The sequence below is a fragment of the Cyprinus carpio genome, chromosome B7, assembly GCF_018340385.1.
Source record: "Cyprinus carpio isolate SPL01 chromosome B7, ASM1834038v1, whole genome shotgun sequence".
NCBI classification, from domain to species: domain Eukaryota; kingdom Metazoa; phylum Chordata; class Actinopteri; order Cypriniformes; family Cyprinidae; genus Cyprinus; species Cyprinus carpio.
In genome coordinates, this window is record NC_056603.1 from 6,293,844 (window position 1) to 6,319,550 (window position 25,707).

Consider the following 25,707-nt stretch of genomic DNA (forward strand, 5'->3'; position numbering starts at 1 on the left):
AGTCGTTTCTATAGCAACACGGAAGCTTTTATTGAACAGCGTGGAAAGTAGTTACAAGAAACGTCAACAATCGCCTCGCGACTTCAGAATTATTTAATAGTGTTTTAATTAGCTTAATTAAAAACAAATATCATAACAATAGAATGGTAAATATTACGAAAGACTCGTTTTAAAATTAACTAGACGTTTATAATGACAGCTAGCGCTTCTAAATAAATTAGCGATGTTGTCATATTGATATAAAGGTAGGTTTAAAGTCGTATTTACTCGTTTTAAAATATGCAAATTATAATAATGAACTCAAGTGGCACCCAAAACCCGCACAAGGTCTTTAAATCCCCTCCGGCATGCGAGAAAAAGCTGCTCGGCATTCAACAATTCTTCAACTTTGTCGCTGAGAAAAGCAACAAACAAACAACACACAATATATTATCAGATAAAACAAGTCCTACGAACCTGTAAAGAAGCACACTCCGTATAGAATCAAAGTCCTCCAAGTTATTAGAGAAAGACTGAAAAGAGCTTCCATCCGAGCAATTATTAAACATTATTTATGCTTCATACTTATAACAAACGGTTCCGTCGTTATTAATAAATTAGTCCTTGATGTGGTTCGTAAATTCCTCAGGTTGAATATATTAGCGATTCAGTGAAGAAATGGCAGGGATTCTCTCATGAAAGACTGATATTAAGAGTTTAGGAGCTCTGTTTATGACGGGAGCAGACGATGACGAGTCCGGTTTCTGTAGAGAAGCAGAGAAAGAAGTGTGCGGGCTTGAGTGTTTCTCCAGACGACGACAGACAGAGACTGACTGGGGCGATGCTTGTCAGAGAGTAATGGAGCATGTGCTTGTGTGTTTGAGAGAGAGAGAGAGAGAGAGAGAGAGAGAGAGAGAGAGAGAGAGAGAGAGAGAGAGAGAGAGAGAGAGCTAGAGAGAGAGAGAGAAAGAGCTAGAGAGAGAGAGCGAGAGAGAAAGAGAGGGGGGGAGAGAGAGAGAGAGAGAGAGAGAGAGATGCTGCCTCCAACACGAAGCCTAAGCACAAACTATGATCCGTGTAAAACGTCTGCTGCAGTTCATAAGGAATTCATATATCCATCATATATCCTCAGACTGTCTGGCATGAGATGGAAAACATATGTGGGCATAAGAGCTACTACCAGAAGTCACACGTTATATCTATCAGCTGACTCATACGTCCTCGAATCCCAGATCATAATAACTATCCTCATCATACAAGCACGATCCTGCTCTCTGTATTTATTCAAAGATTAATCTGTCATTTAGATCACATTTAGATTCTGATCGGATACCCAAAGCCACAAACAAACAAACAAACAAATAAATTTTAGATCACATTAATAGTTTGATCCCTAGATATTTAAAGCCATAAATAAATAATTAATTTAATTAAATAAATAAATAAATAAATTGATAAATTTATTATTTTGTTATCTGGTTAATATTTTGATTGATTGAATAAATAGGTAATTAAATAAATTTTAGATCACATTAATAGTTTGATCCCTAGATATTTAAAGCCATAAATAAATAAATAAATAAATAAATGATCACATTAATATTTTGATCCCTGGACATCCAAGGCCATGAATAAATAAATAAATAAACAAACAAATAAGTACATTTTAGATCACATTAATATTTTGATCCCTAGATATTTAAAGCCATAAATAAATAAATAAATAAATAAATAAATAAATAAATAAATAAATAAAATCACATTTACATTGTGATCCCTGGATATCCATGTCCATAAATAAATAAATAAATAAATAAATAAATGATCACATTAATTATTTTGATCCCTGGACACCCAAGGCCATGAATAAATAAATAAATAAACAAATAATTAAATTTTAGATCACATTAATATTTTGATCCCTAGATATTTAAAGCCATGAATAAAAAAATAAAAAATAAAAATCACATTTAGATTGTGATCCCTGGATATCCAAGGCCATAAATAAATAAATAAATAAATAAATATATGTGTGTGTGTGTGTGTGTATATATACACCTTTTATATTTTAAATGACATTGGGAATCATACTCTTACTGGTTCTGGTTCTGTCATAGTAGTACGAATGCATGCTATTCTAAATTTAGCCCACCTCCCCGACTCTTCTCGAACGCCTAGTGGTTGAAATATGTAACTGCAGGTTGATTTCAGTCCCGGAACGATGCTTGAAGTCGAGTTGCATGACTAAGTTATCTGAAGCACCACTATCTGCATAAAACATTTAAATGCTGTTTCCTCTACAATTCAGATATACTAATATGTATTACACTTTTCAAACGTAGGTGTATTAACCTTAACGTACTTGGTTTAACACACACACACACACACACGCCTGCTCACCAAAAGGAAGGCTGACACCGAGGAGGATTGTGGGTAATGGCGTTATTTGCAACCTTAGTTTACGTTTTACATGCTTTATTGAACGAAATAACTTTTAATTCGTTTAAAAAGTGATTAAACATATAATAATGAATGTACTATCACAAAAGGTGAAGGGTTGGTGGAATACAGTACATGACGTTTAAGTCATCGCTGCTTCATCAGACAATACTGAAGTCGCGTTTAACTTTGTAGACTTTATCAAATGATTCCATTTACATCATTATACACTGATTATGTTTGGTCTTAAAGTATGCGCCATGCTCTTTTATACTGACATGGCCTCTTAAATCGAGGAGTTTGTCGCGTTGTTTTAATCATCGGGCTGGAGCCGCCGCGGTGACGTCATCACGCACCACCGTCGGTGAGCCTCGTGGAGTGTCTGATGCGGTTCCCGCCCCGCGCGCTCTGAAGGTAAGACTATACTTTCAGGGATCATTTCTATAGTGTTTAACTAGGAAATGTGTTTCGAAAGTGTTGCGTCTCTCAAACCACGATGATGAGTGAAAGTGTGCTCCTCTGAGCGTGAATCGGATGAGAATCTATGATTTAATCACGGGTTTTTATCATTGATGAACGTTCACTGATTCTTTCTGAATCTTTGAGGAGGAGTGCATGATCCGAGTGGTTTTTATAACATGTAAAAAATAAGTTTGATTATTTATTGGTAGATATTTATTGTTTTTGTAGATGTAATATATATTTAATGATTGAAGTTAATAACTGTTAAATGTAATCAAGACTACTGTAATTTATCTTTGTTCATAAGATAAAAAACTTAAATTTGTTTTAGTTAAATGTGCATGTGCGACTTATAAACGTTATTAAATAATACTTAAATGTGATTTCAGAAGCATTTTATTCTATCTTAGCAGTGTAAATTTGATATAAGAAATGGATTCGCTGAAAAGACTGCAGGCTGGCTCCATCTGTTGGTTAAAACGATATAAATGCAAGAATAGCTCAACCCAAACGTGTCACACATTTAAGGTACAATTGCAAATGCTCTCATGAAAGTCTCTTATCAAATGCTTCGTAAAATAATTAAATGCCATTAAGCATGAACAATTCTGTGTTTAAGGTTATTCATAGGCTACGTTTGTTTCTGTGTTATTAGGCAAGGATTGGCAACCTAGGTTGACCAGAAGAGATTAAATTTTATTCTCCTTTTTAAATTATACACATTAAGTATTATAGAGTTACTCCACTGCAAAATGAAAATTTTGTCATTAATCACTTACCCCATGTCGTTCCAAACCCGTAAAAGCTTTGTTCTTCTTCGGAACACAATTTAAGATATTTTGGATGAAAACCGGGAGGCTTGTGACTGTCCCATAGACTGTCAAATAAATAACAGTGTCAAGGTACAGAAAAGTATGAAAAGCATCGTCAGAATAGTCCATCTGCCATCAGTGATTCAACCGTAACGTTATGAAGCGACGAGAATACTTTTTGTACACGAAGAAAACAAAAATAATTACTTTATTCAACAGTTCCTCTCCTCTGTGTCTCTCCAAATCAGCGTAGCGCCATTTTGGCAAATCTGAGCAGTACACAGGCAGCGTACACTTTTCTGTGTCAGCTGTGCTGTGCCAATGCATTGTTTTCTTTCAAACCAAAGAGTAAATACACGTAAAAAATCGTATCCTTGTGGCGTGGCTGACACAGAAGAGTGTACGCCGCCTGCGTACTGCGTCAGATTTGCCAAAATGGTGCTACGCTGATTTGGAGAGACACAGAGGAGACGAACTGTTGAAAAGTCTTTATTTTTTTATTTTTTTTCGTGTTCAAAAAGTATTGTCGTTGCTTCATAACGTTACGGTTGAATCTCTGATGGCAGATGGAGTATTCTGATAATGCTTTTCATACTTTCCTGGACCTTGACACTGTAATTTATTTGGCAGTCTATGGGACAGTCTCAAGCCTCCCGGTTTTTATCCAAAATATCTTAAATTGTGTTCCGAAGACGAACGGAGCTCTTACGGGTTTGGAACGACATGAGGGTAAGTGATTAATGACAAAATTTTTCATTTTGCAGTGGAGTAACTCTTTAATATTGATTCAGTTAATTAAAAATGAACTTGCATTTTAAAACTGACACAAGATCAGTTAAAACCATGAGACACTCATTCATGGGTTCACCAGATCCATTATCCTCTTGGATTTTTAGATAAATCTGTTTGTCAACATATATTTAGGCTTATTTAGATAAAATGCACACAATCCTTTCCGGTGGCAAACTTAGTGCATGAATATTTTAGTTACACTTTTTAGTCACAGTATATTTTACCAAATTACATTTTGAAGGATTATAAGAGTCGTCCAGGTGTTTAAATAGAATTTGTGTTAAAACATCTTATTGATGGATTAGTTTCTTACAGACATGCAGCTTTTCTCTACACATTAACTGATGGACTGGAGTGGTGTGGATTATTGAGATGTTTTATTAGATGTTTGGACTCTCATTCTGACGGCACCCATTCACTGCAGAGCATCCATTGATGAACAAACTCCTCTATATCTTGGATGGCCCGAGAGAGAGTACACTGTCAGCAAGTTTTAAATTGAGGTGAACTATTCTTTTATAAACATACATTCTTCAGTGGGCTTTGGTGAAGGCAATATATTATGCAGTTACAAACATCAGCCAATAGGTCGCGCTGATCCTCAACTACTTAACCAAAATGCATTTTTAGTCAAGATTGGTTATTACAAAGATAAAGACCCAATGTAATGTTCCTAATGCATTAGATTAAACAGTGTATACAGTAAAAGACAATCTAACTGCCTCTATGTTTGACACTAAAAGATTAACAAACACAGACGTAGTCATTACTTTATCACTTGTAATGTGATCCATGCATATCAGTTTTAACCAGTGGCTTTAATGCTGACAAAATATCAGTCAGCTCAGTATTTAGACTGTGCAAAAAAAAAAAAAAAAAAAAAAACATCACTGAGACAACCGAATTAAAACATTTCCAAATAAAAGAAACATGATACAAAAGATGCAGTCAAGTATTTTGAATATTTTTCATTCAAACATAAAGTTGTCTAATATATAGATGAGTTCATAACACTATCAAATGAAGCAGCCCCTCCTAACTTTACTTTCATGAGTGTCTGCAGGACTGTTAGGAGAGGTGGAGGTGTAGCTGCTCTATTTAAAGATGTCTATCAATGCAAGTGTCATTTGTTCAGTACTTGTCTTTTGAATATCTAGGGATTGTGCTGAAAGGTGCTCCACGCATTCTGTTTATCATTATTTACAGGCCTCCAAAATTTTAATATTCACATAGATAATGCAGAAAACAAAACTACAAAAGAAATGATAACAGTTTTAAACACTTTTGACCTGATTCAGCATGTGCATGGACCCACACACAAAGGTGGACATACTCTAGATTTTATCATCAGTAGGGGTCTAAACATTTCATCCATTGTTATTAATGACGTAGCAATATCTGATCACTTCTGTATTTTCTTTAATTTATTGATCTCTGCTACCACTGAATCTAGATCTGTCTCTGTCAGAAGGAGATGCATTAACGAGAACACTAGTGTGCGGTTTATGGAGGCTATATCTCTAACACCAAACATTTCTGCAGACTCTGTTGATCTTCTCCTTGATTCCTTTAACTCAGAAGTTAAGAATGTTATTGATGATATTGCTCCTGTAATAGTCAATAAGAAAATTAGCAGACAGAAATCAGTTTGGAGAAAATCAACAGCAGTACAGAGTATGAAAAGACAATGCAGAAAAGCCGAGCAGATGTGGCAGAGGACGATTCACTATAGCATCTATAAAGACTGCCTTCATGCTTTTAATGTGAAACTAGCCACAGCTGGACAGAGTTTCTTCTCAAACCTTATAAACAGTAACTTCTAAGTCTAAAAAAATACTTGCATGGAGAATACAGAAACAACAGGCTGAGAGATTTATACATAAAGTGAGGGACCCCGGGACCAATGAGATGTATCATAATTTGGAAGACATACAAAATACCTTTGGAACGTACCACACAAAATTATATGCTCAGCCTCGAACGACTGAGTCAGCTGTCATATCCTTTCTAACATCTTTGGACTTACCCTCTATAGGGACAGAGCAAAACAAAATAACTCAGGAGATAACAGATGATGAGATAAACGAGGCAATATAAACATTAAAAACAAATAAAATGCCAGGTGCAGATGGATACCCATCAGAATGGTATAAAACCATCAGGGAAACAATAACACCAATGCTAAAGGATTGTTTTAACTATGTTCTGGGAGGTGGCCAGACCCCGTTGAGCAGTAATCTCAGTGATTCCTAAAATGGGTAAAAACAAAACAGACTGCAGCTCCTATAGACCAATATCAGTTTTAAAGAAAGATGGTTCATATCCCGGCTATAAACTAAACCTGCATAAAACTCAAATGCTTACTTTCAACTACGAACCACAAGAAAATATTTATAAAATCTGTTAATTTAAATGGAAAAGTAATACAATTAAATATTTAAGGGTACAAATACCTAAAGAGGTCTCGGCCATTTATGACCACAATTACATTCCTATAACAGCTGATATTAAAGCAGACTTAAACCGTTGGTCATTATTACCAATGAATATGTACAACAGAATAGACGCTATAAAGATGAATATACTACCCAGGCTGCTTTTTCTTTTTCAATCCTTGCCTGTTGAAGTGCCTCCCAAGCAATTCAGTGATTGGAATAGATCTCATCTTTTATTTGGGGAAAACAAAAACCAAGGATTAGATTTCAAACATTACGTCTCCCCAAGGACAAAGGTGGGTATGGCTCTACCGTGCTTGGAGGATTATTAAAGAGCAGCACAGTTACGTTCTCTGGTCTGTTGGTGTGACCCTGTGTGTGACGCAAAATGGAAGGTAGTGTAGTATAATAATAATTCTTCTATATTTTATGGTTGGTGAAACTCCTGAAAAAGCATCTGAAAAAATTAAGTAATTGGATGGCAGTCCCTCTTAACATCTGGCACAAACTACTTAAAAATAAGGAATTTGAAAGAAATGTACGAATATTACGTTGGGAGAAATATGATACAGAATTCGCACCAGCTGGACTGGATGGTAGATTCAAACACTGGACTAATTCAGGTATCACTTCGTATAATGTATAATATCCTCCACTGATGGTTTGGATACTTTCAAAAAAACTCATGGATACATACAATTTAGGGAAGGAAGATTTTTTCAGATACCTTCAACTGAGACACCACTTTGATAAACATATTAAAACTAATGGAGAGAAGGGAAAAGACCCGATTAGAGTATTCATTGATGCATATAAGGGTAATACTAAAAGAAAACTGATTTCCAGGTTTTATTCATGTCTACAGTTAGACAGGGGACTTTCAACAATGTATGTAAAAAAGAGGTGGGAGAAAGAAGCTAACATAAAGGTAAGTGAATATGACTGGTGCAGGACACAATCTACCACTCCTAGCTCAGGTTTGTGGAAGGAATTCACCTGGAAAAACACTTTAAGATTCTTTATAACCCCTAATATAAAAAAGACACAGAGTAACAATCCTGAACATGGTCAATGTTGGAGAATGTGTGGTAATATGTCTGCAGGTCACTTCCATATCTTTTGGGAATGCCCTATTATTTCTTTGTAATGGATAGAGGTGGTGAAGGTAATTAGGTCAATATTCGGCTCAGAGCTCGAGTTTAATTTCAGTGTTATATATTTAGGAAATCTACTAACAGGGCTGAGAAAGACGGATAGATATTCCCAGTGAAATGCTCTCAGACAGCAAATGCAATGAGTTTGCTTCCTTCTTTTCTGAGAAGATCATCAATATCAGGGAGGCGATTAGCACATCCTCAAGTAATGCAGAGGTCAGACAGATTTGGCCGCAATATCAAAAAGATACTATGTCTATTTTTGAAGCAACTGATAGCAAAATTTTGGAAGAAATACTGCAGCATCTAAATTCGTCAACCTGCTATCTTGATACACTTCCCACATCTTTTTTTTCAAAAGTTTGCTTAACTGTTTAGAAGCAGATCTCTTAGAAGTGGTGAACGCCTCACTTCTTTCTGGGACATTGCCAAACTCCCTGAAAACTGCAGTTAAGCCACTTCTGAAAAAGAGCAATCTTGATAACACCATACTGAGCAACTGTAGACCAATGTCAAATCTTACTATTATAGGCAAAAATGATAGAAAAGGCAGTTTTTAATCAGCTGAACAAATACTCAAACTCAAATGGATACCGGGACAATTTTCAATCTGGTTTCCAAATGCATCACAGCACAGAGACAGCACTCATTAAGATAATAAATGATATTCGCTTAAATTCTGACTCTGGCAAAATATCAGGGCTGGTATTGCTAGATCTCAGTGCTGCGTTTGACACTGTCGATCATAACATACTACTAGAGAGACTGGAAAACTGGGTCGGGCTTTCTGGGATGGTACTCAAATGGTTCAGGTCATACTTAGAAGGGAGAGGTTATTATGTGAGTCTAGGAGAGCATAAGTCTAAGTGGACATCCATGACATGCGGAGTCCCACAAGGCTCAGTTCTTGCACCGCTCTTGTTTAGCCTGTATATGCTCCCACTAAGTCAAATAATGAGAAAGAACCAAATTGTCTATCACAGCTATGCTGATGATACACATATTTACCTAGCCTTATCTCCAAATGACTACAGCCCCATTGACTCCCTCTACCAATGCACTGATGAAATTAACAGTTGGATGTGCCAGAACTTTCTTCAGTTAAACAAAGAAAAAACTGAAGTCATTTCATTTGGCAACAAAGATGAAGTTTTCAAGGTGAATGCATACCTTGACTCTAGGAGTCAAACAACTAAAAATCAAGTCAGGAATCTTGGTGTGATTTTGGAGACAGACCTTAGTTTCAGTAGTCATGTCAAAGCAGTAACTATATAGGTGTACTATCATCTAAAAAACATTGCAAGAAATAGATGTTTTGTTTCCAGTCAAGACTTAGAGAAACTTGTTCATGCCTTTATCACCAGCAGGGTGGACTATTGTAGTGGTCTCCTCACTGGCCTTCACAAGAAAACCATTAGACAGCTGCAGCTCATCCAGAACGCTGCTGCCAGGATTCTGACTAGAACCAGAAAATCTGGTTCACACCAGTCCTCAGGTCATTACACTGGCTTCCAGTTACATTTAGGATTGATTTAAAGTACTTTTACTCGTTTATAAATCACTCAATGATCTAGGACTGAAATACATTGCAGATATGCTCACTGAATATAAACCTAACCAAGCACTCAGATCATTAGTATCGAGTCAGTTAGAAATACCAAGGGTTCACACAAAACAAGGGGAGTCTGCTTTTAGTTATTATGCCACCCGCAACTAAATCAGCTTCCAGAAGAGATCAGATGTGCTAAAACATTAGTCACATTTAAATCTAGACTCAAAACTCATTTGTTTAGTTGTCCATTTATTGAATGATCACTGTGCGATGTCCAAACTGATTGCACTGTATTTTATGTAAAATGATTTTCTATTTTTAACTGTTTTAAATAAATGTTTCAATAATTTTCAAAGTTTTTAAATTCCTTGTTTTACTTTTGTGATGATTTTTTTTTCATGATTATTTTACTTTATGTAAAGCACTTTGAATTACCACTATGTATGAAATGTGCTATATAAATAAACTTTACTTGACTATCATAGGCTCAGTGTCTTATAAACTCTATGAAAGCAAAGCCTATAGACACACTACAGCTCTTCTGGAGTTTTAATGTCTGTAGATGCCGCTGACGCCACCATGTAACCTTTTCCTGGAGGTATTCCAGCAGCAAGCGCTTTAATCCAGTCTTTAGTGTCCCGAAATGTCAGAAGGATTTCAAACACTGGAACACATCAGGCACATGCTAATTATACACTGAGTTTCACTACGGGATTATGATGGCAGTATGTAAAAGCTGAGTCAGAGAATGTGCTCACCTTGGTTAATGGCTAGGATTTTAGAGTGGAAGTTTTTGGGGTTTGGTCTCTTCACCATGTACTCGTCAATCGGCAGCCGTGCCGTACGAACGCCGAGCTCTTTCGCCCTCGTGTAGCTTATTTTCAAAGAATACAGCATGAGATCATGATTAGTTCAGCCGTTTCTCCACTATAAAACCTCTCATTAATGTACCTTTAATTAATGAAGTATGAGTCTCACCTTTTGTATGGTTTCATCCACTAAACCTCCAAGGATGTAGACTTTATCTTCCTCCACATACTCTAAAGCTAACAGGAAAACATAATAAATATTTACGTAGAGCTAAAATGAAAGAAATAGGATACTTACTGTAGCATTCACATTAATTTTATATATAATCTTTACGACTTAACCTTAATATCACACTCGACCAATTTTACTTTTGCATCCGACTCATTTATGATTGGAATACAATATTCAATGTGGAAACATGACACAGATGTCGTTTAAAGCAGTGTTACTGTTTACTAAAATTAAAATGGTTAAAAATTGTTTTTTTTTATAATTGAATCAAAGCTGAAATGAAATCTAATATAAATAACAGATGAAAAACGAACACTTAAAAATAGAATAAAAAAAGCTTAAATAAAAATATATATAAGCGATTAAAAATATTAAGAAATACTATAAAAATATTAAAGTTGTTTCATATTACATATTTTGATAAAAAAATTAACATTTTCACCATTTAAAACAATGTATGCCCAATGAATCATACACAATAAAACCAGAACCGTGCACTTAAAAAAAGTAAGTAGGGTAAATTTTGATTTCATGTTTTGTTGACTTGTAACTAATTCTTAATGCAATACAGAATATGCACGACATGAACCTTGACTTGCATCCGGGGTTAAATATATCACATCTTCAGAGGGAAACAGATGAAGCCAGCTGTCCTCAGTCACATCAATCTGTGGGATTCAGAGACACAATAACAAAACTCGTTTGCTGGATATCATTTCTATGATTCTGCTTTTACTATCGAAGGTTTGAAAATGAAGAGTAGCCTAACCAAATAATTCAGGAAGCCGTCATTCATCCGAACACATTCTTTATACAGCAGACTGTCCTCTTTTAACTCTGTCAGAAATATGCGAAAAGGCTGTAAGGCTTTCTTATTGCATCCATAGAGGCGCCTGATCTGACATGCAAGGCGGCTGATTTCCTGTGAGAAACAAATTGTGAATAAATAAAAATCTCAGACTACTTATCATTCAAGCAGGGTCAGGTATCAACCTGCCAGACTGTGGTATTTGTTTAGTTAATCTCACTTTGGCAGACAGATAGTCAATCATGCTGAGATCAACACACAGGCCAGGTCCTGCTCTTCTGGCTTCCTCCAGTCTCTCTTTGGTAATCGCTTTTAAAACTCGTTTACTGAGCTGCGACTCGTTCACATCTGCAAGATAAACAACTCTTTCACATCTGCAAGATAAACATCTAAACCGTTAGGAAGCAGTCTCTGTTCCAGAATGTAATAGACAATACACTACTGTTCAGATGTTTGGGGTTTCTGAGAGTCTCTTCTGGTCACCAAGGGTGTATTTACTTCATCAAAAAAAAAAAAACAGTGAAATATTATTACAATTTAAATAAAAATATATATGTTAAATAAATGTTCCTGTAATCAAAGCTGAATTTTCAGCATCATTACTCCAGTCTTCAGTGTGACATGATCTTCAGAAGTCATTCTAATATGCTGATTTACTGTTTAAGAAACATTTCTGATTATTATTAATGTTGAAAACTGGTGTGCTGCTTATATATATATATATATATATATATATATATACCACACACACACACACACACACACACACACACACACACACACACAGACACACACACACACACACACACACACACACACATACACACACACACACACACACACACACACATAACACACACATATATATATATATAAATAATTTACATTGCGATATTGGGGAAAAAAATTACATTGCGATATTTTATTTTCTGCGATATATATTGCGATATGAAATCTAATCTAATTTTTTTCTTACAAACAAAAATGGGGTGAGCACACTTACATTCTCATTTTAAAGGATTTTAAACATCAGAGTATTATTTAAATTAGAGTAAATTATTTGTTTGTAACTTTAGGATATGGTTTGAATTGTTAACATATTAACTAACATGAACTTACCACGAGCAATACTTTTGTTACTATATTTATTAATCTTTGTTTATCTTAGTTTATAAAAACACAGCTGTTCTTTGTTTGGTAATGTCACTTCACAGTGCATTAACTATGTTAACAAATACTTTTGATTTCAACAATGAAGGCTATAGCCTAAATGTTGAAATTAACAATGTTGTAGAAGTGCAGTTTAGTAATAGTAAATGTTAAATAATGTAGTTAAATAGTTTAATAAATATAACATTATTGTAAAGTGTTACAGATTTTTTTTTAATACACCAATTTAGACGTCTCGTGAGTTCAGTGTTGGACAGGTCAGTTGTTTAAACCATTCATTAAATTGAATCGGTTCAAAGGAATCATTAGTTCGCGAATCAGACGTGTAAGGCACGTGTTGTGTAATTATCTCGGCAGTTTAGGATATCGCACAAGATTTGACAACACAGAAAACATTTCATCACTGGATAGATTTTTTTTTTTTTTTTCGACATCATCGTGTCAATTGATTTTGATTAATATGCGCGAGGGAGAGAGAAAGACAGCGCTCGTGTTGTTTGAAGACGGCGAAGTTGAGCGCGCGCGGCCGGGGCGCTCTCTCTCTATCGCTCGCTCACTCGCTCTCTCTCTCTCTCTCTCTCTGCTCGTTCTTATATGCGCCCTGTTAAACTGACAGGACTTAAAAACCCATGCAAATGATAAACTTTCACTCTATGATGGTTAAGCTGTGCAATTAATCCGTGAATCACATTCGTCATAGGCCGGGGGGCAGCTGGCCCGTACGGTTAATGAATAACGGATCAACTACGACAGCCTACATCGCACATCCTGCGATTTGACTATCGTGGATTCGTACATCGCGATATCGATGCCAAAAGTTTGGGATCAGTAAGACTTTTGTTTTTTAAAGAAGTCTCTTCTGCTCATCAAGGCTGCATTTATTAGATCAAAAATACAGAAAAAAACCCCCAGTAATCTTGCAAAATGTTATTACAATGTAAAATAATGGTTTCTATTTTAATATCCTTTAAAATATAATTTATTTCTGTGATGCAAAGCTGAATTTCCATCAGTCATTACTCCAGTATAAAGTGTCACATGATCATCAAGAAATCATTCTAATATGCTGATTTATTATTTGGATTATCAATGTTAGCAACAGTTGTGCTGCCAAATATTGTTTTTGGAAGCTGTGATACTTTTTTACAGGATTCTTTGATGAATAAAAGGTTAAAAAGAACAGCATTTATTCAAAATATAAATCTTTTCTTACAATATAAATCTTTATCATCACTTCTTATCAATTTAACGCATGCTTGTTGAATAAAAGTTTTAATTTCTTAAAAAAAAAAAAATAAAGAATAAAAATTCACTGACCCCAGACTTTTGAACTGTATTGCATATTGTTAGAAAAAAAAATATTTTAAATAAATGTTCTACTTTTTATCTTTTAATTCATCAAAGAATCCTGAAAAAAGGTATCACAGCTTCCAAATAAATATTAAGCAGCACAACAGTTTGCAGCACTGATAATAAATCACCATATTAGAATGATTTCTGAAGATCATGTGACACTGAAGACTGAAGTAATGATGCTGAAAATTCAGCTTTGCATCACAGAAATAAATTAGATTTTAATGTATGTCCAAATAGAAAAACATTATTTTACATCACAATAAATATTTCACAATATTAAACTTTTTCTTGTATTTTTGATTAAATAAATGCAGCCTTGATGAGCAGAATAAACTCCTGTAAAAAACATTAAAAATCGTTCTGATCCCAAACTTTTGACCAGCAGTGTATATATATATATTTTTTTTTTTGTGGAAACTGTTAAGTTTTTTTTTTCAGGATGCGTTGATGAATAGCAAGTTCAGAAGAAAAGCATTTCTTTGAAATGAAAATCTATTATAACATTAACATGTCTTACCTGCCACTTTTGATCAATTTAATGCATCCTTGATTAATAAAAGTTTTATTTTTTTAGCGCTGTCACACGATTAATCGCATCCAAAATTAAAAGTTTTTGTTAACATAATATATGTGTGTGTACTGTGTATAATTATTATGTATATATAAATACAAACACATGCATGTATATATTTAAGAAAAATATGTTGTTTATAGATGAAATATATTTATATATAATAAAACATATAGGAATATAAATATATATACACACATGTAAATATTTTCTAAATATATACTGTATGTGTGTGTATTTATATATACATAATAAATATACACAGTACACATACATAGGCTATATTATGTAAACAAAAACGTTTATTTTGGATGTGATTAATTGTTTGACAGCACTACTTTTATTTTTTTATACCCCAAACTACATCTAACAGCACTCTAATGGTTCAAAAGAGAAACAAGACTAATTTTTACAGTATAAATGAGTGTGAAACTGTACTTCACACAGTAAGACTGTCATGCTGTATTAAAACCCAGATCACCTTTGTTTTGTTTGCTGAGCTTCTTTCTCTGTTTCTCCTCTCTTCTTTTGCTTTTCTTCGCCTCCAGTCTCCTCTCCCAGTTCCGCTGCTTGCGCATGACATTCTTCTGCAGAAGCAGAGAAACGGGTGACACACCGGACATGAATTTATCTCAGTGTTATGACTGTGTGTCTCCTTACAGAGCACGTGGCCTCCTCTCTGTCACACAAGGGCTCGAGCTCCACATCGATGCGCAGGAACGCCAACAAATCGTCGTTTACTTTGGACACGACTTCTGCACAACAGCTCTCTTCTTCCATTTGTTTTAATGTCTAAAGTGGGACGCATGTGTATTCCCCACAAAGCACCGACAAACACATCAAAATGTTTCGACTATAAACGTAGGCTGTCACCATAAAACGAGGATCTCGGAAACAAAGTGAAGTAAGGTTTGACGCTACGCTGCTAAAGATCTTCTCCGCCAAACTGAAAGAGGAAGCAGCAACGAATAACTGAAATACCTTAGACCTATAAACATCTAAATGTCCAAAACCTTTCCTGAAACTTGTAAGACACGCAAACAGCGCCTTGGATATTTGGGTGCATCTCTACAGCTCGCGCTACTCTGGCGCATTGTGATGACGCAACAACCACGTTGTCGCTGTGTTTTACTAATTTTATTTTTTATTTTTTTTTTTTTTTTGTGGGATTGTGTACAATTTGGATTAATAATAGAAGAGGACAAATAAAGCTTATATTCTTATAATTACTGAATTAGATAATTTTAATTCCTAAACAGATTAAAAGAAAACAATGCATTTTTAAAACGACTTAAAAATAGTGCTTTCAAACGATTAATCGGATCCAGAATAAACGTTTTTGTTTACATAATATATGCGTGTGTACTGTGTATATTTATTATGCATATATAAATACTCGTGCATGTGTATATATTTCAGAAAAAATTTTTTTTTTATATATTAAATATATTTATTTATAATTATCATAAAGTATATGAATATAAATATAGACATGTAAATATTTTCAAAATATGTACTGTATGTTTGTGTATTTATATATACATAATAAATATACACAGAGCACACACGTACAGTATATTATGCAAACAAAGACTTTTATTTTGGATGCGATTAATCGCGATTGATCGTTTGACAGCACTACTTAAAACAATACATTGTCAATAAATTCAATATGTTTTTATATATTATAACCCATATACCTTTATTTTTGTGCTGTTTGATTTATTTGTTTGCTTGTGGATTATTGTTAAAATGTTTAAAATGAGCAAATGAACATGCATATCTTATCAATCTTTTACTGGTATTTACCAAATTACTCATCTGTTGGAACAAATTTAGTATCCAAAAGCCGACATTTATTGTTTTCTGGTCATTGAATCATGCATATCCAAACAGACAAACAGCAATAAATGATGTGTTGTGTTGATGTTTTATAGACATTACTCTTTACAGTATTTTCCATGTAATTTTGCAATACTTGTACTTTGTTTTAAATCTATTATTACACATTATTTAAATGTATCATTTACCAGAAGCTTTTATGAGCCAAAGCAATTTACAAGACAGTAAAAAGAGTACAGCCTAGAACGTAAGTGATTCATAATCACAATAAAGTTATGAAATCAGTGCGTTATAGTGCAAACCCTCATACAAATTCCAGACAGGGCATTTGAGTTCAGAGGAATTTATGATAAGTGTCTTTATTGAGGAATCCCAGAGTCTGCATGTGACAAAGAGAGCTTTCATGTGTTCGATTGTTTGGAAGACACAAACCCCCAGAACCAAAACGAGTCTTATCTGGTCAGACGAGAAGCTCCTGCAATATCTATATTGTCTTCTTATATGTATACATAAAACAGAATGCTGACAGAAAGCATATCTTATTTTAGACACACATGTTTTTGTGATTGGGAAGCTGTGGTTGCGGTTTTGTGAAATACTCATTACTCATCTGTTGAATGATCTTTCATCTTTACATATAAATGCAATCAAACTGATAACAAGTGAAAATTGACTGCGTCCTGCTTCTGTGAGTCAAAATATAAGCATTACTTTCTTATGAGCCTTAAATCAAATCAAATCCCAGGAGGGCATGGGAATTTCTTTAGTAAGTGGACTGTCAGAATTTCCCACAATACTTATGTTTTGGATAATGAATGAGGCTTGTGATTAAGTCAGGCTCTCATTTAATCTCTATCTGGACTGAAATCATATATTGTGAAACGTAATATGCAAGAAAACCTGCTGGAAAACATTTTCTCAAGAAATATGATCTCCTCAAAGGACACTAAGCAGAATGGATTTTTTTTTTTTTTAAGGAAAAGATTTATTAAAAAAAACACCTTTCACACATTTTTCAGTGAAACAGTAATTACAAGCAACACCAAAAACTTTGATTGTATCAGTTTTAAATAATTTTTGTGTGTAGATGTGAGTAGAAGTCGGTGTGTAGTGTCTTGAAATGATTGTTGGGATAAACAGATATTAATCATAATGAGAGGCTCAGAATACAAGAAAAACAAACAGAAATCTTATTCTGCAAGGAGAAAAAAAGATGTCAGAGATGGCAAAACTAGCATACAAGTGCAATAAACTCTTCTAGTGAGTCTCCTGAGTAGTGAAAATCAAAAGGTTACAACATAAACGTCTTCTACTCTTTCTTGGCTGCTCGCTCCCTTCTCTCAATGAACAGAATGAGTTTTTGAACCCATGGTGTCTTGGGGTTCAGACAGATCCTCTCTCCACTCGATAAACCAGCACTGAAAAGATCAAATAAAAATAAAAATTATATTTATGTTAAGTTTGGGGTCAATAAAAAGTAATGAATGTTTACTCCACAAGGCTGCATTAAATTGTTCAAAAGTAAAGAGTAAGTCATGTTTTAAAAAGTACTTTTTTTAATGCCACAAAAGAGTTCTAATAAACGCTGTTCTTTTGAACTCCCTATTCATCAAAATATCCTGAAAATTATGCAGCACGATGCCTTTCAACATTAATAATAATAATCATTTTTTTTTGAGCAGCAAATCAGCATATTAGTAAGATTTATGAAGGACTCTGAAGACTGGAGTAATGATGCTGAAAATCCAGCTTTGTATTACAAGAATAAATTACATTTCAAAATGTATTCTAATAGATAACAGTTATTTTAAATTGTAATAATATTTTATTATTATTTTGTTAGTTTTTACAGCATTTTTGATCAAATCAATACAGCCTTGGTGAGCAGAAGAGCCTTCTTTCAAAAACATTGGTGAGCAGAAGAGCCTTATTTCAAAAACATAAAAAACAAACAAACAAACAAAGAACAGTACTGTCATATACAACCTGATGTATAAATATATGTGCCCCTGTAGCACAAAACCAGTCATAAGTAGTTCAGGTATATTTATAGCAATAGCCAACAATACATTGTATTGGTCAAAATTATAGATTTTTCTTTTATGCCAAATATCAGTAGGATATTAACTAAAGATCATGTTCCATGAGGATATTTTGTAAATTTCCTACCATGAATATATCAAAATATCTAATTTTTGATTAGTAATATGCCTTGCTAAGAACTTCATTTGGACAACTTTAAAGGTGATTTTTTCAATATTTAGGTTTTTTTGCACCCTCAGATTCCAGATTTTCAAATAGTTGTATCTCGGCCAAAAATTGTCCTCCTAACAAACCATACATAAGTGGAAAGCTTATTTATTCATACCCTTATGACTGGTTTTGTGGTCCAGGGTCACATATATGTACATAATGATCAGCTAAAGAATTTCATACTTACTACATAAATTGCAATATTATAGGCCTATGCAGAATCAAAACACATTCTCAGACATTTAACTAGGCTACATTTACAAGGTCTGGTCCAGTGTTGCCAACTTAGCAATTTTGTTGCTAAATTTAACATTTTTTCAGACTCAAACAATAACATTTTCCATCTAAATTGCACAAGAGGAAACCAAAGATGCCTGGAAGTGCACACATCACATGCATTAAGTTAGCTGCTATTTGCACTTGGTTAATTTAATAATTATAATAGAATAATTGAATAATTGTTCATTTATGATACCTTGTTTTTAGCTTGTACCTGCGACTGTTGATCAATGGAAAAGGTACTAGTAATTTTCAAGGACATTATCTGTTATCCATTATTAATTATTCACTGTAACCCTGTAACCCGATCACACAAAATACAATGCCTAATTTAAAATGAAGGTAAAAAACCTGTACGGAAAATTCCTTCACATTAACATAGGAGATTGTGTCCTATTTTTACAGACTTTTCTTAGCGTGTAGCATACTAACTGCTAATACACTGCATTAAAACTATAATTGCTGTTTTACTTACTAGCTAATTATAAAAATCCTAAATTGTAATTGTTCAAAAATGTGTAATGTTCAATAATTCAATGTTGTATTTAAAAATACTTTATTATTATTTTACGTTATATTATTTTACAAACAAATCTAAATTAAAATATGTAAAATATATATTTTTGCTGGGACTTGATGTAGTGACACCATTTTGTGTTGTAATTAGCCTACATTATGATGTCATCATGCCATGACATCACAGCGTCATTTAGCAAATTTTTTGCAACAAATCAACCTTCCTTTAGCAACTTTAGATGGTAACACTGAGACTCCAGTCTCATAACTGAGAGGTGAAATGAAATACTTTGGCAAGACGCGTCACTGGTTTGCGGATATACTTACATCACCTCAGTGGTCTTGCAGTGTGGGCCTCTGGGCAGGATCTCCACGCGGCGTAGGTTTTCCTGAGGGATGATCCGCGACTCCAGTCTCAGACACACGCAGCGGCTGTTGTAACCCGCACCCAGAGGCTGCACGGCTGGGGAGGAACAACACGACTGTCAACTTCAGCTGAGAAACTGTGTCCAGCAGTTACACAACTGTAAAATGACATGTGGTTTAACGGTCGATAGCGTGCAACACTTTAGAGGAAATGTGAAGCAAGGACATCACGGTTCCATGGAAGATGCTGAAATGTAGATGATCAGGGACTCACACGAGAGTCACTGGCCACAATTAGAGGGAAACAAACATTTGATTAAAGTTTTTGGCTTGAAATACCCAAGTGTTTGGGAAAGTTGGGCAACTTTTAAAAGCAATGCATTACAATATTGCGTTACTCCCTAAAAAAGTGACTAATTACATTACTTTTTATGGAAAGTAATGCATTACGTTACTTTTGAGTTACTTTTTTAATCTGGGCAGGGCTTGCTTGTTTGTTTTTAATATAATTAACAAATGTAAAAGCCCTTTCACAACAAAAGTGAAATGAATACCCTCAGGCTGAATGTAAATTCATGTCTGTACAGTAGAGGGCATTATGGAAGCCTGTTTCCGCCACTGAATAAAAAATAAAAAAGGTAATTCTGATTTTTTGTTTTGTTTTGTTTTGCAATTGCAAGTTTACATCTCAGAATAGCGTCATTTAAACTCGCAATTCTGATTCTTTCCTCAGAATTGTGAGATGCAAAGTCAGAATTGCGAGAATAGTGTTCCTGTCGCTTAGTGGTAGAGCAAATTCTGTAGTGGTTTCTATTGTTTTTTTCAGCAGGGATGATAAACAAATACTGAAGATGAAGCTTACCATCGGACAGAACGATGCTGGCTCCAATTACGGTTAACATCAGGAAGGCGTTCATGATGGTTGAAGCTTCTGCAGTTGATTTCTGTGTAGAATCTCTGAAGATACTATGCTGCTATTTGGGCTCCTGCATGGCCTTATATATTATGATTTCAAAGGCCTCGTGATCCACAAAGTAGTGATTTTATTTCACTTCCCCTAATCCTTCTGTGTGTGATAATATCTATTGGTGTGCGTGTGAAGGCTCATGTGTAAATATGTGGTTTGAATCTGTTCACATGTTCATCAGACGTGGGTCATCTGGACGCGTCTCATGTTCTGTCCGGTTACCATCTTCAAAATCCCCCTTGGAGTCCCAGACTGTTTTTACCAAAAATTATATGCCAACTTCATGATTTGCATTTGACTGATAACCACAGGTGGAAAATTTCTTTAATAGCCCAAACATGCAAGATTAATCAATTAATTGTTCATTATAAAATGTAAAATGATATATATATATATATATATGAATATTGAATGTACATAATTAATATATCATTAATATAATAAATCATTTGATAAATAATTAATACAATTAATATAATAAAATAATAATATTAATTATTAATAATCTATTCATAATATTAATTAATTAATATGGATATAAATAATAATGATAATACATGTTAAAATAAAACATGTTATAAATGTCAATCAATTAACCATCTGGTTAATAACCTTATATTTATATTAACACTTGCTATTTGTATAATTCTATCTATCTATCTATCTATCTATCTATCTATCTATCTATCTATCTATCTATCTATCTATCTATCTATCTATCTATCTATCTATCTATCTATCTATCTATCTATCTATCTATCTATCTATCTATCTGTCTATCTATCTGTCTATCTATCTGTCTGTCTGTCTGTCTGTCTGTCTGTCTGTCTGTCTATCATATACTGATACTGAACAAAAACTCAGCAACTTGACAAAAAAAAAGAAGAAAGAAGAAAGAGCCTCTCACATTCAGATGCTTTTAGAGTATTTACAGCAGATGTCTTAACATGTGCAAATATTTGTATTAACATAAAGTTTAAACAACTGGGAAATACACAGAACAAGTTTCACAAGAGTCTGTTCTGATATGAACAAGAGAAGGGTCGATATCAAATGTCACAGTGAGTTTCTTGTTCTTCCACCAGCTGCTTTAAGTATTCAGTGTGTTATTTGCTGTTTCTTTGTTATGAGTTTCACCATCATTTTTCAGTGCACAGTAGTTTATAGAAGTGACAGAAGAATTTGCAACAAAATACTATTGACTGAATACCAATAACAAGTGTTTTTCCTCCCTTTTAAAAACTTATTCTATAATAAAAATATATATTTGTTTTTTTTGTTCTTTTAGTTGTTTAGCTATTGTCTGCCAGGCTTATTTTTTGTTATTTTGTCCATTTTTTGGTCACTACCCAACAGGAAATTGTGCTATATGTGTTGCAAGTAGATCTTAATCTGTGGAAAAATTCCAAATATGGTCTAATAATTCATTCTGCTGCGTGTTGTGAGACTGAACAGAGCAGCGGTCTTACTACAGCACACCAGAGAAGCACACATGTGGAGTGAATTATTAGCAACGATAATTCTGCCAAAATATATATAAAGAAAGAGGTCAGCATCAGTTCAGAGGCATAATGCATGAAGATAAACGAGTTAATAATAAAAAATATAAAAAAATCATGACAAGTTACAGTACAGTTGAATTTATTACTAATATATTACACTGCTATAACTTCCATGCAGGAGATAAGCATTTGATGTGAAACCTTCTGGTGCAGAGCTACATTAAGTGCTTCAGAGAGACGTTCAGTGGAAGTAAAAAAGCATCTTGCATCATTTATTGTGTATTATGATATCACCATTTTCCCAGACAGCAAAAAAACTAACAAAAATCTTTTTTTTTACACATTTAAGCAATAGTTTACCACAGAATAAACAGTGTGATCATTTACTCATGTCACTAAACCCATATGACCTTCTTTCTTCAGTGGATTTTATTCATTTTTAATACAATTTTCTGAGATTTATTATAGCTAGAATATAAAACATATCAGTCATGTTGCAAATGTTTAAATCTAAAATAAAATCGTTTAAAGCATTTTGAATATAATAATAATTAATACAGGTTGTATCTTATTTAGTGAAGTGGACAAAAAACGGAAGACTGTCGAAAAACAACAACAAAAATCTTTATTTTTTATATGTATTTTCTACATTACAAAATGTTCCATATTTATGGAATGACTGGCAGTGTTAGTCAGAAATGTTAGTCAGTGTTAGAGTGTTAGAATAGAGTGTTAACCAAAATGACAAGACTGCCATGCAAATGAAAATTTTGTTTTGTCAGAACGTGTTTCTCTATTGACCAAGTCACCTGCATTCAAAGAGTTTTGCAATGAGGATTATACGAGTATATTTGCATTTAACTGATGCATTTCACAGGTCTGCAGAAATATGCAGAAGAAAATGTGTGCTACAACATGCAGTAAGAAAAACCATTAACTTCTGCATTCAAACACAGATGGGAAATTATTCTTTGGTGATCTCTTTCACCCATTCATTTTCGGGATTGAGGCACATCTGTCCATTTTTCAGAGTGGCACTGTGTAAGAAAAGAAAAAAAAGAAAAAAAAAAGTTTGTTGGGCACTTTCTGGTCATCAAAGTCACATTTTTAATTTGCCTCCACCATGCATTCAGACTTGTGCATTGCACTGATCTTTGCTTTGTCACACTCACATGATCTCCATGTTTTTGCACTGTGCTCCAGCAGGAATCTTTTGTACAGTCTGTATTAGTTTAGGGTTAATTGGTTTTCCCGAATACATTTTAACACACTGGCAGCGTAGCTGTAGTCTGGCTGAGATTACTTAATGAAACAAGAAAGAAAGAAGAGTATTAGTGTTAGCTCTAACAATATTTCTTCAACACATACTATCATTTTTAAACCTTTAATAAGCAATAAATACATCAAATATTATCACAAACAATGGATATTGTCAATCACATTAACAAAATGACTCTGCTTACCTTCTGTTGTGAACAGCAGTGTCATGCATGTCAGAAAAACAAAGGCTGCTGCGGTGAATTTCGTCATTTTGAAATTTCAAATCAAGTGATCAATGCACAGTATATAAACAGTAAAACCACAGATATTTCTTAAAGAAACTGGCTTGTCTGTCTGTGGATAGTGTTTGTGTATAATTTGGCAGGACTTTTTCTTTTTAAGAGCCCCACTGCTGACATCACACCTATAAAAAAAACAATTGTGCAACAGGTCCTCCTTCAGTTAACCCAAATTCCAGTGAATGAACCCAGGAGGTTTAGAATAAAGCATGGTTTTCAAAAACATTCTGATGATATATTTTTCAGTTTGACAAGCATTTTCAAACAGAAATGATCTGAGGTAGGTAAGGCAGGCCTTCCCAAAACGGGTTGAGCAAAAGCCAATAATATATATAAAAAAAAAAAATTGTAAAATCAAAATCTAGAAAAGCACTGTAACTACAAAGAGGACTACATAATGCAGAGCTGGTTAGTAACTGACTACATGTAATCTGGATTACGTAATCAGATTCCAAAAGTTAAGTACTTGTAATTAGGTTAAATTACACTTTTAAATACCCATAATCAGACTACAGTTACTTTTTTTTTTTATTAATTACATGATTACATACACTCACCTAAAGGATTATTAGGAACACCTGTTCAATTTCTCATTAATGCAATTATCTAATCAACCAATCACATGGCAGATGCTTCAATGCATTTAGGGGTGTGGTCCTGGTCAAGACAATCTCCTGAACTCCAAACTGAATGTCAGAATGGGAAAGAAAGGTGATGACTGGTTCAAGCTGATAGAAGAGCAACTTTGACTGAAATAACCACTCGTTACAACCGAGGTATGCAGCAAAACATTTGTGAAGCCACAAACACGCACAACCTTGAGGCGGATGGGCTACAACAGCAGAAGACCCCACCGGGTACCACTCATCTCCACTACAAATAGGAAAAAGAGGCTACAATTTGCACGAGCTCACCAAAATTGGACACTTGAAGACTGGAAAAATGTTGCCTGGTCTGATGAGTCTCGATTTCTGTTGAGACATTCAGATGGTAGAGTCAGAATTTGGCGTAAACAGAATGAGAACATGGATCCATCATGCCTTGTTACCATTGTGCAGGCTGGTGGTGGTGGTGTAATGGTGTGGGGGGTGTTTTCTTGGCACACTTTAGGCCCCTTAGTGTCAATTGGGCATCGTTTAAATGCCACGGCCTACCTGAGCATTGTTTCTGACCATGTCCATCCCTTTATGACCACCATGTACCCATCCTTTGATGGCTACTTCCAGCAGGATACTGCAACATGTCACAAAGCTCGAATCATTTCAGATTGGTTTCTTGAACATGACAATGAGTTCACTGTACTAAAATGGCCCCCACAGTCACCAGATCTCAACCCAATAGAACATCTTTGGGTTGTGGTGGTGGAACGGGAGCTTCATGTCCTGGATGTGCATCCCACAAATCTCCATCAACTGCAAGATGCTATCCTATCAATATGGGCCAACATTTCTAAAGAATGCTTTCAGCACCTTGTTGAATCAATGCCATGTAGAATTAAGGCAGTTCTGAAGGCGAAAGGGGGTCAAACACAGTATTAGTATGGTGTTCCTAATAATCCTTTAGGTGAGTATATTATTAACTCAATAGCAATAAATGATTAATAATTTACTGATTCTCCATAATTCTTCTTTTTTATCTTTTAAGTTTTCCTTTCTAAAATAGCCTACCGCTTATATACACTCAGAAAGTCTTCCAGTTTTGTGGACATTCACACAAAGACCAGTCATTAGTCAAGTGGTTAAAATTGACAAGCCACACAGCATTTGACCACTGGATTTACAAAAATCATTTCATTTTTAAAAAGAGCTTTCTTATCATTTAAACATTGCATCAGCTACTTATAAACAAGCAG

General features: G+C 34.4%; 3 protein-coding genes and 1 non-coding gene across 4 annotated transcripts; 1 reads left to right on the forward strand and 3 right to left on the reverse strand.

Moving 5' to 3' along the window:
- Positions 1 to 2,834: 2,834 nt before the first annotated feature.
- Positions 2,835 to 3,047, forward strand: LOC122138090. The gene has a single exon (XR_006155302.1). It is a non-coding gene; the product is annotated as a small nucleolar RNA U3 (small nucleolar RNA).
- A 6,810-nt stretch (positions 3,048 to 9,857) lies between these two features.
- trmt10b (tRNA methyltransferase 10B) lies at positions 9,858 to 15,666 on the reverse strand. Its single transcript, XM_019071097.2, has 8 exons — positions 15,232 to 15,666; positions 15,053 to 15,158; positions 11,695 to 11,822; positions 11,436 to 11,588; positions 11,256 to 11,334; positions 10,604 to 10,671; positions 10,384 to 10,507; positions 9,858 to 10,289 (listed from the first exon to the last, which is right to left on the reverse strand). Exons 1-8 carry the CDS (start codon positions 15,349 to 15,351, stop codon positions 10,156 to 10,158), a joined length of 912 nt encoding a protein of 303 aa, XP_018926642.1. The 5' UTR covers positions 15,352 to 15,666; the 3' UTR covers positions 9,858 to 10,155.
- A 1,839-nt stretch (positions 15,667 to 17,505) lies between these two features.
- LOC109111457 (permeability factor 2-like) lies at positions 17,506 to 20,835 on the reverse strand. The gene is made up of 3 exons (XM_019124398.2): positions 20,690 to 20,835; positions 19,789 to 19,924; positions 17,506 to 17,831 (listed from the first exon to the last, which is right to left on the reverse strand). The coding sequence occupies exons 1-3, from the start codon at positions 20,742 to 20,744 to the stop codon at positions 17,723 to 17,725; spliced, it is 300 nt and encodes a 99-aa protein (XP_018979943.1). The 5' UTR covers positions 20,745 to 20,835; the 3' UTR covers positions 17,506 to 17,722.
- A 2,066-nt stretch (positions 20,836 to 22,901) lies between these two features.
- On the reverse strand, positions 22,902 to 23,957 carry LOC109113644 (interleukin-8-like). Its single transcript, XM_042726810.1, has 3 exons — positions 23,760 to 23,957; positions 23,469 to 23,598; positions 22,902 to 23,333 (listed from the first exon to the last, which is right to left on the reverse strand). The coding sequence occupies exons 1-3, from the start codon at positions 23,824 to 23,826 to the stop codon at positions 23,261 to 23,263; spliced, it is 270 nt and encodes an 89-aa protein (XP_042582744.1). The 5' UTR covers positions 23,827 to 23,957; the 3' UTR covers positions 22,902 to 23,260.
- Between the last annotated feature and the right edge of the window lie 1,750 nt (positions 23,958 to 25,707).

Coding starts and splice junctions, on each gene's coding strand:
- LOC109113644 (XM_042726810.1), bottom strand. CDS start 23,826: ATGACGAAATTCACCGCAGCAGCCTTTGTTTTTCTGACATGCATGACA. Junction 23,599..23,759: donor ACTGCTGTTCACAACAGAAG/GTAAGCAGAGTC, acceptor TGTTTCATTAAG/TAATCTCAGCCAGACTACAG. Junction 23,334..23,468: donor TGCAAAAACATGGAGATCAT/GTGAGTGTGACA, acceptor TTTCTTACACAG/TGCCACTCTGAAAAATGGAC.
- trmt10b (XM_019071097.2), bottom strand. CDS start 15,351: ATGGAAGAAGAGAGCTGTTGTGCAGAAGTCGTGTCCAAAGTAAACGAC. Junction 10,508..10,603: donor TGGATGAAACCATACAAAAG/GTGAGACTCATA, acceptor CTGTATTCTTTG/AAAATAAGCTACACGAGGGC. Junction 10,290..10,383: donor AATCCTAGCCATTAACCAAG/GTGAGCACATTC, acceptor GATGTGTTCCAG/TGTTTGAAATCCTTCTGACA.
- LOC109111457 (XM_019124398.2), bottom strand. CDS start 20,744: ATGAACGCCTTCCTGATGTTAACCGTAATTGGAGCCAGCATCGTTCTG. Junction 19,925..20,689: donor CAGCATCGTTCTGTCCGATG/GTAAGCTTCATC, acceptor GTTCCTCCCCAG/CCGTGCAGCCTCTGGGTGCG. Junction 17,832..19,788: donor TGCAAGACCACTGAGGTGAT/GTAAGTATATCC, acceptor TGATCTTTTCAG/TGCTGGTTTATCGAGTGGAG.